Source organism: Brassica napus, chromosome A6, assembly GCF_020379485.1.
Source record: "Brassica napus cultivar Da-Ae chromosome A6, Da-Ae, whole genome shotgun sequence".
NCBI classification, from domain to species: domain Eukaryota; kingdom Viridiplantae; phylum Streptophyta; class Magnoliopsida; order Brassicales; family Brassicaceae; genus Brassica; species Brassica napus.
Window position 1 is genome coordinate 20,636,210 of NC_063439.1, and position 15,586 is coordinate 20,651,795.

The 15,586-nt window shown below is 33.3% G+C and overlaps 2 protein-coding genes across 2 annotated transcripts; both read left to right on the forward strand.

Moving 5' to 3' along the window:
* Positions 1-156: 156 nt before the first annotated feature.
* LOC106350517 (calcium-dependent protein kinase 16) lies at positions 157-8,224 on the forward strand. The gene is made up of 12 exons (XM_048735019.1): positions 157-5,724; positions 5,803-5,933; positions 6,069-6,110; positions 6,200-6,311; positions 6,398-6,476; positions 6,561-6,730; positions 6,819-6,945; positions 7,030-7,145; positions 7,229-7,336; positions 7,430-7,492; positions 7,582-7,755; positions 7,847-8,224. The coding sequence occupies exons 1-12, from the start codon at positions 5,266-5,268 to the stop codon at positions 8,009-8,011; spliced, it is 1,746 nt and encodes a 581-aa protein (XP_048590976.1). The 5' UTR covers positions 157-5,265; the 3' UTR covers positions 8,012-8,224.
* Positions 8,225-8,454: 230 nt separating this feature from the next.
* Positions 8,455-14,132, forward strand: LOC106351971 (3-oxoacyl-[acyl-carrier-protein] reductase FabG-like). Its single transcript, XM_022688259.2, has 2 exons — positions 8,455-9,174; positions 9,288-14,132. The coding sequence occupies exons 1-2, from the start codon at positions 9,157-9,159 to the stop codon at positions 10,104-10,106; spliced, it is 837 nt and encodes a 278-aa protein (XP_022543980.1). The 5' UTR covers positions 8,455-9,156; the 3' UTR covers positions 10,107-14,132.
* The last annotated feature ends 1,454 nt before the right edge of the window (positions 14,133-15,586 follow it).

A 15,586-nucleotide genomic window follows, 5' to 3' on the forward strand; every position in this document is an offset into this window, starting at 1 on the left:
ACTGTTCTCGCAACGCTCAATAACAATTTTGTTTTCTGTTATTACTTTTCCAAAATAAATTATTTTACTACATACCACTGGATAGAATTTAACTTTGAACTTCAATCATCTTTCCTCTGACCGGTTATGGTCAATAGACTTGAGAGGGTCTTCTTATGGATATGCCCTAGGAACGGTTCATGAAATGTAGGACAGGAAATATAGATCACATTATTGATTATTCAAATGGAAATATAACCACAATTTTATTTCATCAAATTTGAAAAAGAATAATGATAAAAATTATAAATTAATTTTTGTTCTTAAATATTTCAAATATTATTCTAATAATATTTATTATTTCATAAATTATTCTCAAATCATTTCAAATTTACTAATTTTAGAAAATAAATTCTAGTCATCAATTACTAAGAAAATAACAATTATTTGTAAGATTTTCTTTTTGTTCATTTCGTTTAATTTTCGAAATTTTGAAAGACAATAAAAATTACAACCGAACGGAACAAACAAACCGTGAATGAAACATGACTTAAAACATAGAAACAACATAGTTTAAAAAAAAAACTTAGAAACGAGAGAGTGCAAAGAAACTTATGATAATACCAATTATGCCATCTGTAGAATTTGGTTTGCCTTAACTCACCTACAATAAATAATCATTTTCTGAAGTTTATAGTTTATCATTATTATTATCTAATATAAAAATACGAAAAAACACACAAAAATAATTTTTTGGAATATTTTTTTCCTAGAATATATATTTTCTAGAATAGAGATAGTATTTGTTGTATGTTAGTTTCAATACTTCCATTAGCTTTTTATAACAACTATATTTATTTCTATAATGTCAAATTACATAAAGTACAAACAAAATAACAAGAAAACAATGAATTACCTAATTAATATGAAGGAACACCAATACATTTGACCATGATTTTTAATCAGAGGCCATACATGTCATCCGAGCATCAACCAGATAAACTTTCATTAGTTTATCATTTAACATTCTCATTTTTCCTTCCACCAAAAATAATAACTAACTAGGTGATAATCCTCGCCATGCGCGGGGTGAATGAACTAAAAAAATTTATAAATTTTACTCTATAGATATTGAAAAGGTAGAAAGAGTGACATATTATACATGGTATAGATTAGCAGAAGTACATGATTGATATACAGATTGATGCAAAGAAAAACAATTTGGGATTGGAAGTTTACTGGAGTTTTTAGTTAAAAAGATATTACTCGAGTATCCGGATAACGATAATCTTATTATGGTAGAAAAATAGTAATTGTCCTATTAACGAAGTTGTAACGTTATATTTTATTAAACTTATACCGGTTCTGGAGTACATAAAATTGTAAAAGAATAAAAATAAATTGAAGTAAATAATATTAGGTTGAAAAAAAAGAAAAAGAAGTAAATAATATGAATTTACAAATTTAGTGGACTGATTAAGACTCGAATTTGTAAAAGAGGCCCACTGTTGAACCTTAATATCGATTATGACTCAAAAAACACATTGGCCTCTTTTAATATATCTTTTATTTTTAAAAACATATTTTTACTAAAAAGTCTCGAAGGGGCACGAGATAAAGGTGATAGTCATATTTAATGCTAGTCATTTAAAATACTTTCAAAAATAGAAAGTATTATATGCATAGGGCGAACATTAAAGAATTTTATATTAAAATGATATTTAAAAAAAAATCGGAAAGAATTAAAAAAAATTGCAAATTTAATGTCTGTCACCATTTGAATGTATTTTGTGGAATTGCTTATAAATTTTTTATATATGACATTTTGATTTGACAATATAAAACAGTATATATTTTCCACTCCGAAAATAAATTTTATTCACATATATCATTGCCTCTAAGTATCAACCAAAATAAATGTCACAAACCTAATAATTATAGAAGAACATAATTATAAATCATTTATATATTCCAGTCTCTAAAAAATGTCATCTATCATTCATGAATTGTAAAGAAGTATTATAACAATATGAATCGTATATATAGTCAAAACCCTATCACTTGTGAATATAAATATCAGTCAATCCTATTAATTTCGTATAACATTATAATCGTAGGTTTTCAGAGAATTATAGAAAGTATTATATGCAAGGGGAGAAAATAAAGGAAATCTATAAAATGATATTTGACTTTAAACTTAATCGAAAAATAATAATATAAATTTTCAAATTTAATGTCTGTCACCATTTAAGATAATTTAGAAATCTAAAAGTCTTGTTGAAATTCCGTTTTGGATGTATTTTACAATCACGCAAGATATTCCATAATTCTCGACATTTTGATTTTACAATATAAAACCGTTTATATTGATGATTCCCAAAATAAATTCCCAAAATAAATGTCATTTATCCCATAAAAATCCCAAAATATTAATCAAAATAAATATCACGTAAGGAAGTTTTATAGAAGAACATAATTATGAATAGTTTATATTTTCCAGTCCCAAAAAACTGTCATGTATCATTTATGAATCGTAAAGAACATGAATCTTATAAAAACATGAATCATATGTATATAGTCAAAACCCCATCAGTTTTTAATTAAAAAAACATAATGTATGATAACTTCTATGAAATAATATACTCCCTCCGTGTCGTATTATTTGTCATTTTAGAGTTAAAATTTTGTTTCATTTTAAGTGTCGTTTTATGTTTTCAATGCAAAATTTAATAATAATATTTTCTATTTTATTTTTCTATTGATTGAAACATGGTTAAGTGTATAGGTAATGATGTTTTTATTTGTAAATATACAAAATCAAATGTTTTCTTAATTTGTGTTCATAAACCTAAAGCAACAAATAAAGTGAAACGGAGGGAGTAGCATACACATCGAAGAATCCACTAATATTATGCTAAGAATTTGTAAAATAATGAAGCATATACATTGCTCAATCCGCTAATATTATGCTAAGAATATAAATAACTATATTTTGCCGTTTATTTTGTGGCTATATGTGTTTTGTTCGATAATTATTAAAATACATTCTAATGAGTAATTATACCATGAAATGTTTCATGTTATACATGGCTTCTTCTCATATAGTATAGTAATATAATCTCTTCATATTACTAAATTTTAATGAGCAATTGCATTATATGTAATTTGTCTAGGCAAGAACATGTTATTTAACAAAGGCTATGAGAATCAAGAATGGTTCTCATGATGACACATAGGAAATGACATTTTTGTTAATCACACATGGTGATAAAGTTAACTGTTTAAAATGCTCCTCAAATAATAAAAAGGGGATGTCGAACATGCATCCCATCGGTCATAGACCTTAACATTTGAATAGATTGATTTATAGTTCAGTTATATTTACGGTATTTAGTTGATGAGAAGCATACTGAATCTATATTGTTTTATGTCAAAATGAAAACTCAAGTTAGAATAAATGAGAACCATTTTAATAGTTATATAGACCACCAGCAACATAAAACTATTATTTTCAAATGCATATGATTTTCACCTTATCTTCCCCATTAGTGAATTTAGAATGAACTCGGATATTGATATGTCTGTGAGTGTGAATTATGATGAGAAGATTGATTTCACGACACATATCTACATATATATATATATATATATATTTGATCAAATAGTATATAGGGTTTTGATGTGAAAAAAATAGTTTTAATGTGAAATATATTTATCCCCATATAAAATTTTAGTAACATAAATCGGAAAGATAAGTCAATTATTTCTGAAATTAATATGCCTAAATTAGTAAAAGTACGTATACGGACTTTCTTTAAAACATATTCAATTCATTACACGATCCACAAGTAGCCACAATAGTATATCACTGTATTAACTCAAATGCTTAAAGTTAGGAATCATTCTAATACCTACTTACCTTTTATTCAGAAATTGATGTATTACAAGAGAATTTGGACACAACTCCAAGTAATCAGTAATTCATAAGATCTCAAATCACGTTACGGGTCATTATTATAGTGCACCGAATGAAACTCCTAGGTTTATGATTTTTGAAATATTTCATATAGAACTATTATATATATTACATTACACTTATATATAAATTTAACAGTCTGTTTCAATATGTGCTACCTAACTATATAAACTAACATAATTATTTCTACTTTTAAAAAATATACCAAATGAAACTCCTAGGTTTATAATTTTTGAAATATTTCATATAGAACCTATATACAATAAATTTACACTTATAAATATACATTTAACCAAATTGTCCGTATAAATATTTGTGCTACCTAACTATAGAAACTAACATAATAATTAATCCTTTTAAACAATATTGTCTAATTGTTCATAAGTAGGCTTAGTTGAAAAACAAAATATTTTTTTCTCACATATGTTAGGAAACATTTGAATACTTGTAGACAAAATGTTAGGTATAAAAAAGTTTAGAAAAGCGAAAATTGAATACTTTTAAAACATATTATTGATGAATTGTTCATGAGTAAGCTTACTCGAATAAAAAAGATTTTTTTCTCACATATGTTACGAATCATTTGAATACGTGCGATGTTAGAAAGATAAAATTTAAGAGAAACTATTTAAAAAAATTGTAAACAATAACTATACTTGAAAGTTTGTTTATCTATGAATTATTCTATTTTTTTGTTCATGGGTAAGTTGTCTATGACTTGTATGCGATTCTTCTATCTGTTAGTCATGGATAAGAGGTTGATATTTGAAGAGCTTTTCGAGTATATGTTTGGGGGACAAACCATTAGAGAAAAAAAAATGTATTAATGGAAACTCTTTAAATGGTTTGAATTTCTGTATTTAAAAAAAAATTATGACAGCGTATATACCAATCAATAACTAAACTGTATGATTTTTATTATGGTTATACCAAAGTTGGATGGTAATGGCATTTTATGTAATTAATCTAGTGAAAGAATGACATTTTATTTATGGCTATGAGAAAGATTCTAAGAATGACACCTAAGTAATGGCATTTTGGTTAATCACATATGAGAGTAAGATTATTTAATAATAGTGCTCCTCAAATAATATAAAAGGGATTATTTTAAACTGAAAATTTAAATTGTTAGTGTCTATTTTCTTTACCAACGCATATCTAAAGCCTCTATCTCTCCTTCATTTCGCACGATTTCTGTCTGGCAATGATGCTGTTTGTTTCAATGGCGACCCCATTTTCTATTCATTGATGCCACAAAAAGTCCTCGAAGAAAACTTCCACCTCGCGTAGGGTCCAGAAACCGAATCATCATGGGTCTCTGTTTCTCCTCCGCCAAGGTCTCCGGCCGCCGAAACCACAGCCCCCGGAGCCCCAATCCCAACCCCCTCACCGTCGCTAAACACCGACCGCCACAAACGCCATGTTCGTTCTTGGCCGTTACGATCCAAAAAGACCACAGGACCCAACCTCGACGATCCCCAGCGACGACCAAGAAAACGCCGCCGCAGACGCAAACGCAAACGCGACAGACGCCACCGCACGGGAAGGGTAGAGAGAAGGCTGGAAATAATAATAATAATAATAAAGGGAAGAGACACGGAGAAGCGATCCCTTACGGTAAGCGCGTTGATTTCGGGTACGCTAAAGATTTTGATAACCGTTACACCATCGGGAAACTGCTCGGACATGGTCAGTTCGGTTATACGTATGTCGCTACGGATAAAAAGACAGGAGATCGTGTCGCAGTCAAGAAAATAGACAAGGCCAAGGTAACATCGAATTAAAAAAAAAATATTGGGTTCTTGAGTTTCTTGAGGTATAAGCTATGGATTTGGTTTGGTGGGCAGATGACAATTCCGATAGCTGTGGAAGATGTGAAGAGAGAGGTGAAGATACTACAAGCTTTAACTGGTCATGAAAATGTAGTTCGGTTTTACAATGCCTTCGAGGACAAGAACTCTGTTTACATAGCCATGGAGTAAGTAAAAAAAAAGCCTTTTATCAATCATGTGTACTCTTTCTTGAGACACAAGAAAATTAGAAGGCAAAAAAAAAAACATTCTCTCTTCTGTTGCTAATTAGTTTTGTCTTTTGATATGATGTTGTTCTTCAGGTTATGTGAGGGTGGTGAATTGCTGGATCGGATATTAGCCAAGTAGGGATTTACCTGAGTAGTACATTTTGGTTTTTAGAGTCTTTTTAATACTTTTAATCTCAAAGCCATTTTTTGTTGCATCTTTTTAGGAAAGAGAGTCGTTATAGCGAAAGAGACGCGGCCGTGGTAGTGAGACAGATGCTAAAAGTTGCAGCTGAGTGTCATTTGCGTGGTTTGGTTCACAGAGATATGAAACCAGAGGTATAGTATACTAGTTTCTTCATCATCACGTTTCTAAATGTGTATTTTGGTTTTTATTCACAAACTTTTTGTTTTAAACCAAACAGAATTTTCTGTTCAAATCAACTGACGAAGATTCACCTCTAAAAGCTACAGATTTTGGTTTATCAGACTTCATAAAACCAGGTTTGGTTACAAAGTTTGTCTTAACATACATATCTTCTTTTTTCCATTTCTGTGATGTAATAGTTATATAAACTCAAAATGCAGGGAAGAAGTTTCATGATATTGTCGGTAGCGCGTATTACGTAGCACCTGAAGTGTTGAAACGCAGGTCAGGACCAGAATCAGATGTGTGGAGTATCGGTGTTATCAGTTATATACTTCTCTGCGGGAGACGGCCTTTCTGGGACAAGACTGAAGATGGCATTTTCAAAGAGGTTTTTGTAGTTTCCCTAAAGAAAAAGAGAATGATATAGTCTAATTATTTTTCTAATCTTGAACTGAAAACTTGTTTTGTACGTCTAGGTTTTGAAGAACAAACCTGATTTCAGAAGAAAACCGTGGCCAACCGTTAGCAACAGCGCCAAAGATTTTGTTAGGAAGTTGTTAGTGAAAGACCCGAGAGCCAGATTAACAGCTGCACAGGCCCTATGTAAGTACATTTTTTTCTAGCCATTTAGTTTTCATTATTTTTTATCTTCTTCTTCTGAGGGTTTTTTTTTTGGTGTTGTTGCAGCACATCCATGGGTTAGAGAAGGAGGAGATGCAAGTGAGATTCCCATAGACATATCTGTTCTCAACAACATGCGTCAGTTTGTTAAATTTAGCCGCCTCAAGCAATTCGCTTTAAGGGTATTCAAAATACAAATTTTTGTTTCATTTGAAGTTTGGTTTGTGTGTGTGTTTATAACATGAGTTGTTTATGTTCGTTCTAGGCTCTTGCAACAACGCTTGACGAAGAAGAGTCAGCTGATCTTAGAGACCAGTTTGATGCCATTGATGTTGATAAAAATGGCGCCATTAGCCTTGACGAGATGAGGCAGGTAAAAAACTGAAAATAAAACGATAAAAATTCTCAAATAACTAGCAGAATGCATTACATAAAGTACTATATATTCAACACTAAATTTATGTAGGCTCTTGCAAAAGATCATCCTTGGAAGCTTAAGGATGCACGAGTGGCAGAGATTCTTCAAGCGGTATGTTATGTAAATATAAAGCTAGTTAATGATGATGAGATTCTTCAATCTAAATTAAGCCACAAGTTGTGTTTTAATACTGCATTCAGATTGATAGCAACACCGATGGATTTGTGGATTTCGAAGAGTTTGTTGCTGCTGCGTTACACGTAAATCAATTAGAGGAGCATGATTCTGAGAAATGGCAACAGAGATCAAGAGCAGCGTTTGAGAAATTCGACATAGATGGAGATGGATTCATCACAGCAGAGGAACTTCGAATGGTTTGTATTTTATCTACTATTATTACTTTAATATGCTTATTATTCTAGTAAAAAAATTAGTGTCACATTATGTGTTTTGTTTCTTTTGCAGCATACTGGCTTGAAAGGGTCCATTGAGCCACTTCTTGAAGAAGCAGACATTGATAATGATGGTAAAATCAGTCTCCATGAGTTCCGTAGACTTCTCAGAACTGCAAGTATCAAATCAAGAAATGTTAGAAACCCTCCTGGTTATCTTGTTTCTCGGAAAGTCTAAAAGAAGTTTGCAGTCTTATGGTGAGGAAAGAAAAAAACAAGAATCAAGAAATTTTTTATCCCTTATGTAGAAAAAGAAAGATAGGGATTGCAGTGTTTTCATGTGTTGTTGTAACATATATTCATATTTTTTTTTATAACCATTGACAAAGAAATCGATATTAATAGAACCAATTAGCGCAATGTAATGATGAAATTATTTGTTTGTGTGTAACCTTGTTATTGTACTCATACCTTCTTGAGAGCTTCCGCAAGTATTTCACGGTCAAGAACAAGATCTTGTGGTACAATCAGCATCATCCTCATATTTTCTTTTAGTTAGCTATGATTCATGTTGATCTCCTCATGGCTTTAAGTGTGACATTGATCTTCTTTAGTTCTTGAGCTTGTCTAGTCACTTTGGAACTGTTTGATTTCTGAATTCTGATTTTTCCAATCTTCTTGATGTCACCATGAGTTTTGTTAGCTATCAACACCTTACAACCATCAAACTCATTGAAGCCAACAAGACATCTTGTCTGGTGTACTATGATATAAACAACGGGAATCCATTGCCCATTATTGTTTAGTATCTTTCACACTAGTTGCTAACGCTGATGGTTTCTTAGGCTCTGTCGCAATGTTTGTAGAATTTCTATTTCTCCTTTTAGGACCTTTTTTTTCCAATGTCCTTCATCTCCGCAGATAAAACAACAAGCTTTGTTCTTATCAAACTTTTGCTTTGGCTTGGATCTTCCCCTGCCTTTAGATTTTTCTCTCTATTGATTTGATTTTCTCTAGTGTTCTAAAAGAGATCTACCATTTGTTAAAATTCTGAAATTATATTTTAGAAATGTCAAATGACACGTTTTATATATATATTATTAAAATGTAGAGAATATCTTGGAAACTGTAAAACACCATTTTTAAAAAGGTGTAAAACCAAAATCTTTTCGCTGGTTGCCAAATGAAAAGAGAACAAAATCTTTTCACCTCGAAGACATCAGACAATAGTAAATCACTCAACAAATCAGTTTATACGAATCTGCCACGTTAAATTGTCGCTTTGGTCTAGAGAGATGTCTTTCTTTATTTGTATATATTAACTGTGTTATGGACTTCTCCTTCTCCACGGAACACACACACACACATCCCTAGAGGAAGAACATGAGCAATCTTCAAACTGTGAGATACTTTATTTTCTCTTATATCACATTATGCTCACTTGATTATTTTTCGAAAAATGCTCACTTGATTATTACTTGATACTATTGTTATTTTGTTATGGAGATAAGCAGGTGTCGAAGCAACTGGAGCCATGGTTTGAACTTAAAGACAAAGTGGTTCTTGTGACAGGAGCTTCCTCTGGTATAGGAAGAGAGATCTGTCTAGACCTACCCAAAGCTGGCTGCAAGATTATCGCAGCAGCTCGTCGTGTCGATCGTCTAAAATCTCTCTGCTCTGAAATCAACACAACCGGAGTCCAAGCCGCTGCCCTTGAGCTAGACGTTTCATCAGACGCAGCCACCATTCAACAAGCAGTTAAAGAAGCTTGGAAAGTCTTCGGAAAGATCGATGCCTTGGTCAACAATGCTGGAATCAGAGGCACTGTCAAGTCTAGTTTGGATCTATCAGAAAACGAATGGGACAAAGTATTTAAAACCAACTTAATGGGAGCTTGGTTAGTATCCAAATACGTGTGCATTTTAATGTGTGACGCTAAACAAGGTGGTGGCTCGGTGATAAACATCTCATCCGTTTCGGGGCTCCACCGCAGTTTATCTTACGGTGCAGTCGCGTATGCTAGTTCCAAAAGTGGTGTTGACACCATGACAAGAGCGATGGCTATTGAGTTGGGTGTTTACAATATTAGAGTGAACTCGATCGCGCCGGGGCTTTTTAAGTCAGAGATCACACAAGCTCTTATCCAGAAAAAGTGGTTCAAGAACGTGACCGACAGGATTTTTCCATTAACGGCGGAACAGACCGTGGATCCGGGACTCACCTCTCTCGTTCGCTATCTAATTCACGACTCTTCCCAATATGTCTCCGGCAATGTATTTATCGTTGATGCCGGAGCTACATTGCCTGGTCTGCCCATTTTCTCTTCTCTATGAGTCCTAAAATCTTTTTTTTTCTTTTTTTTTTGCTACAATAAATGAAAACAGCTTACACATTAAGAGCATCTAAATATTCAAAAGGTCTTTGATTAGTTTACATATATTATATGTATGTTTGCAAATCAGTTTAACATGCCATCATTGGATTCTGAATCAGAGCTCATCGTATTTGAGTTCCACTTTAACTAGAAATCTCTTCTCCATCAAAGCTATATAACCACCGTCCATGTTCATACACTCTTAACTCATGAATCCCTGTCAAATGATCAAAAATCCCATTAACTCTCATCAATAAACTGATAAAGGCAAGAAAAAAGGCATAATGAAGATCCTCTTTCATTCACTATTCTTAGAACATAGCATGAATCTTTTGGTACTTACAGAATAAACGAGAACTCGGGTAGCATATAAAGATCTAACCTCAGATTTATATGTATATCCCTACAAAAGAATATTAAAACAACAGGTTCTTGTTGGAGATCAATTGTGGGATTTATGGATTAAAGATTGTTATCTCGGTTTGCCCAAATAATGAGTGATTATATTTGGATTGGGCGTTCGGTATGCATAGAAACCAATTTGGATGTCATTTAATTTTATGATAGGCTGAATTAAATGACAATGGTTCAGAACAGGTTAAGTTACGGTTTACTGGTTTGGTTGTGGTCTCTAGCTCACGTATATATGAAAGTATATATATTCGGTTTAATATATACTATAAGGAGGGGATGTATATAAGGTAGAGACATGAGACCATAAAGTTAAGGTTCATAAGGTTGAAAAGTGGATTTTGTCATTTAGCTAGACAAAACATAAGGATTCTCTCTCACTCTCATAAGGCATACTTCCTCTATTCTCTACTCAAGCTCCCATTACTTAGTAGAGGGTCATTCAGATACGAAGAGCTAGAAGACCATCTACCTATCATCTTTTTGTAAGATGAGTTCAAGTAAGTGTGTCAATCTTTCTTAATTTTTAGTGATAATATGTACACTAGTAGATCAACGGGTCTAAGGATTTATGTGGAGTTGATACCACCTCCATTAAGTGTGCATAAATCCATTAGTTCTAGTACTCAGCTCCAGTGATTCAAGCAAATAAAAAAAGAATCTCCCTTATATAACTATACTTCCACATGATCAGGACAAAGACATGTGTTATTCGTTATTACCACGACGAGATGATCCGTTTGGTTAAAGAGAGATGATACATGTTTCAAGAAATTTGGGTTATTTTCTTGACCTTGTGGAATATATGTTGGAGATGGATTACATCTTTGAAACAAGGCTCATCAAGTAAACTTAATTTGGTATATTTGACTGCTTATTATTTGGAGGAAAAAAGAAGTCTGGCTATAAAAGAGGAAGACCTAGTTCAAAGAGAAAGCATTCATAATCACACAGAAACCAGCACAAAATCTAGTGTTTATTAGCTTTATTGTTCTTGCTGAGTTATTTACTCTTTGCGATTTCATTGTCAATCAATAAACGTCTTTCAAATAATTCACCATTGAATTTGTGTGTACATATTTTACATACTAAATTCATATTAAACAATTGGCACCGTCTATGGGGAATTAGAAATAAACGCCAAGTCAGATCAAAGATGGTTGGAGAAGATCTCACCAGCACGGGCATTACCCCTCCGGCAAAGGATCTGGCCACTATGATGACCATAATGAAAAACTGATGGAGCGTCTTAATCAACAAATTGCTGCAAACAAAATAACCAACAAGTGCGTAAATACCGCTTTCACGCCACATGTTGCAGATGATGTGGAACCCGAGACCACAAGACGGCAACTCTAAAAAAATCTCGGCTGATCTGCGAACGTATGCATAACTTGGCTTTCTAAAAGAAGTGTAAGTACTATTCCGAGTTAAAATATTACTGAAAATGTGTTGTTTGACTTGTGTTTGCAATGTGGTGGTTATGTCTTGATTGGACACTTAGCTGATATATTCGGTTGTGATTCGTTCAAATGATGAAAATAACTCAGCTAAAGTCGAAAAGAATTTTGATATATTTTCTAAGTTTATGGAATCTATCTGACGAGATGGATAAACATAACTTAAATATATTAAAGTCGAGAAGAAACGCAAAAACGCGTAAATGAGACAAGATTCATTACAAAAGATAGAAAACTGCAAATTTATTGACCGTCCTGTTCAAGATCCAGTTCAGTAGCCCCAGCAGGGCCGGGGCAGTTTCCTCAGACAGACCAGTAAGACCACCGATTTACTTGTGTACGTTCTGGTCCTTGGTGCCTTTCTCTAGGATTTTTTTTTGAGGAACTTCTTGATGAACCACCTCGATGAGCTCTTGTTGTTCCACTCTGGTTTGATATCTTACATCATGACCTAGGTCTTTAGCTGGAGGGTCCTATGCCGAGTAATGCAAACCTGCGAGAGTCTTACGATCGTCTAAGCTTGTTGCGCAACTTGGCTGACAAAATATAGGAGGAAACCTCATATATGTTTTAATTTGCTACAAGAGTCTAATATGTAAAAATTGAAATCTACCTTCAAACTAAAATGGACTTGATGGAAATAAGATTTGTTTTTATGAATAAAAGTTAGATTCATTATAAAAAACAATATAAATAAAGTTTTTGCCTGTTATTTATCCCTTATGGGGAAAAAGCTGGGATTACAGTTCTTTCATGTGTCACATTTTTGCAAAATTTATTAAGGTGGCAAAGAAATCGATATTTCATATAGAAAACGTGTGAAATGTAAAAAGTTTATTACTCCCTATGTTTCTAAATAAATGTCATTTTGACATTTTTCACACATATTAAAAAAGTGGCGAAAATATATGTAAATTGTTATTAATTATATCTATGGCCAATAGTATTTGAGATAAATAAAATTATTTATAAAATCAATGCAGTTTTCAATTAATTTTCAGATGAAAGTAAATATAATTTGCATTGAAATTATTAAACAATATTTTTCTATAACAAAAAAGGTTAAAATGACATTTATTATAAAACAATGGAATAATTACAGTGTGGAAATATAATTAAGCTTGTGAATTACTGTAATCGAATTATTACGCAGAGGATTATTGGGCCAAAAGTGTTTCTCAACTTCTCACATCTTTATTATAATCTTAGAACGAAGATAAGCATAATAAATTAATTATTGTAAACAGAGAAATGCGTTGTATTTAGCACTTTTTGGTTGGAACATCAATGCATTGCATTGTATCTAGCTCAGAAGCAGACATAATCAAATGGTTACTATGAATAGAAAAAGTGAATTGTATTTGGCTTGATTTGTAATAATTTGAAAAGAGCACTTATTAGGTATAATTAGTAGTCTGAGAGAGATGGCAAACGGAAAGGCCAAACCATGTTTGAATACCATTTTGGTGTGTAGAAGTTATAATGATCAAAATTAGGTTTAAGTGGGGCTATTCAGAGACAGAGAGAGAGAGAGAGCAACTAATTTAGATAAATAAGATTTCAGAATAAATTGTTGAATGAAAAAATAATATGCTCCGTTTTTTTTTTTTATGGTGTGGAACCTTATTCCAACATTTCTAAGACCTTGGTCGAAGCATTCTAGCTCTGGCTAATCTCTGGTCGAACCTCAGGATTATTGAGCAAACAAAAAACTCAAGATTATTGCTCATTTCTAGTTCGATTACCTCTTCGAAGCTTTATTTTCAGAGAGCCTATTTGACATTGGTTTAATTTTTACATTCAAGTTATGCATTTTCACATTTATCCTGCCCCTTAGACCTAAAATTTTAGAACTAGCAAGTCACTAACTATGCCTTTCTAGGGTAGTGTACTTACCTTAGGTACTGGCAAGCTCACGCAGCTAATTAGTTAAACTATCAATCAGCTAGTGCAGCTTGTTCAACTAGCAGTCGAGCTAGTTCACCTAATAGCTCAACTACGTTAGCTTGTTTAACTCGACCATTTGATCCCATATTTATTGGGTTAAGTCATTCATGTTGTTTATCCACTACAAGAAAACAGCGGTATTCTGACGGACGTTCCGACGGAAAATGAATTCTTCGGAATATACCGAGGAACTTCCGAGGAAATTCCGAGGAAACACAAAATTTGGCTTTCTCGGAATTTCCTCGGAATATACCGACGGAATTCCGAGGAAAATTCATTCCGTCGGAATATTCTGACGGAATACCGAGAAAAATTGTATTCCTCGGAAAAAACCGATGAATTCCGAAGAAATATTATAGACGTTAGAGAGCCGTTGGAGAGCCGTTGGGGAATTTTAAAAATTCCGAGGAAATTCCGACGAACTAGCCGTTTGCATCGGAATTCCGTCGGAATTTCCTCGGTCTGTCGGCAGGATTTCAACTATAAATACAAGCACCCCTCTTCCTCTTCATTCACTCCATATCTTCATCCTCCCTCTCACTCTCTTTACACACGAATTTGATTCATAAAAAACATGTCTTCTTCAAATTATTTTCGTTCTTGGATCGATCGACCTCATTTGGATCCGAACACGAGATTGCTTACGGAAGAATACCAACAAGGTATAACCGAATTCATGGGGTTAGTTCACCGACAACCGGAAGCAAAAACAGGTATGTTAAGATGTCCTTGTTCTAATTGTAAAAATAAAAAAGTTATTAAACAGTGGGATGTTTGGACTCATCTATATTTGAGTGGGTTTACACGAACTTACAAAATTTGGTATCATCATGGGGAAACTGATTATGAACATGGTAGTACTAGCGAACCTCAGCCAGCGGTTAGATTAGAAGATCCAATTAGAACGGATGTAGATTACGGTGTAGGTACTGAGCAGATGGTAAATGATCATTTTAGAGGGGAAGATTTACCCAATGCCGAAGCTAGGAGATTTTATGATATGTTGGATGCTGGAAAGCAACCATTGTACGAGGTTGCAGAGATGGTCATTCAGCTTTATCATCTGCTACAAGATTGATGGGCATTAAGACGGATTATAATTTGGCTGAAGACTGTGTGGATGCGATTGCTGATTATGTAAAAGGTATTCTACCCGAATATAATGTAGCTCCTGGCTCATACTACGAGGTTCAGAAACTCGTAGCTGGTCTTGGTTTATCGTATCAGGTAATATATGTATGCAGAGACAACTGCATGATTTATTGGAGGGCGGATGAACAGCGGGTTTCATGCAAATTTTGTGGGAAGCCTCGTTATAAAGATACGAGTGGAAGAGTTCCAGTACCATATAAAAGGATGTGGTATTTACCTTTGACGGAAAGGTTGCAGAGGCTGTATCTGTCTGAACGCACAGCGCAACCAATGAGATGGCATGCGGAGCACTCAACAGATGGTGAGATCAGACATCCTTCAGATGCAAAAGCGTTGAAGCATTTCCAATCAAAGTATCCTGACTTTGCGTATGAGAGAAGAAATGTCTACCTTGGATTATGTACTGATGGTTTCAGCTCGTTTAGCAAGAGTGGAAGACAATATTCTCTATGGCCAGTCATTCTTACAC

What these genes read in the sequence shown, in the direction of transcription:
- LOC106350517 (XM_048735019.1), top strand. Translation starts at nt 5,266, where the DNA reads ATGGGTCTCTGTTTCTCCTCCGCCAAGGTCTCCGGCCGCCGAAACCAC. An exon ending in TCTGTTTACATAGCCATGGA is followed by an intron (nt 5,934 to 6,068) that starts GTAAGTAAAAAA and finishes GTTGTTCTTCAG; the next exon opens with GTTATGTGAGGGTGGTGAAT. An exon ending in CTGGATCGGATATTAGCCAA is followed by an intron (nt 6,111 to 6,199) that starts GTAGGGATTTAC and finishes GCATCTTTTTAG; the next exon opens with GAAAGAGAGTCGTTATAGCG.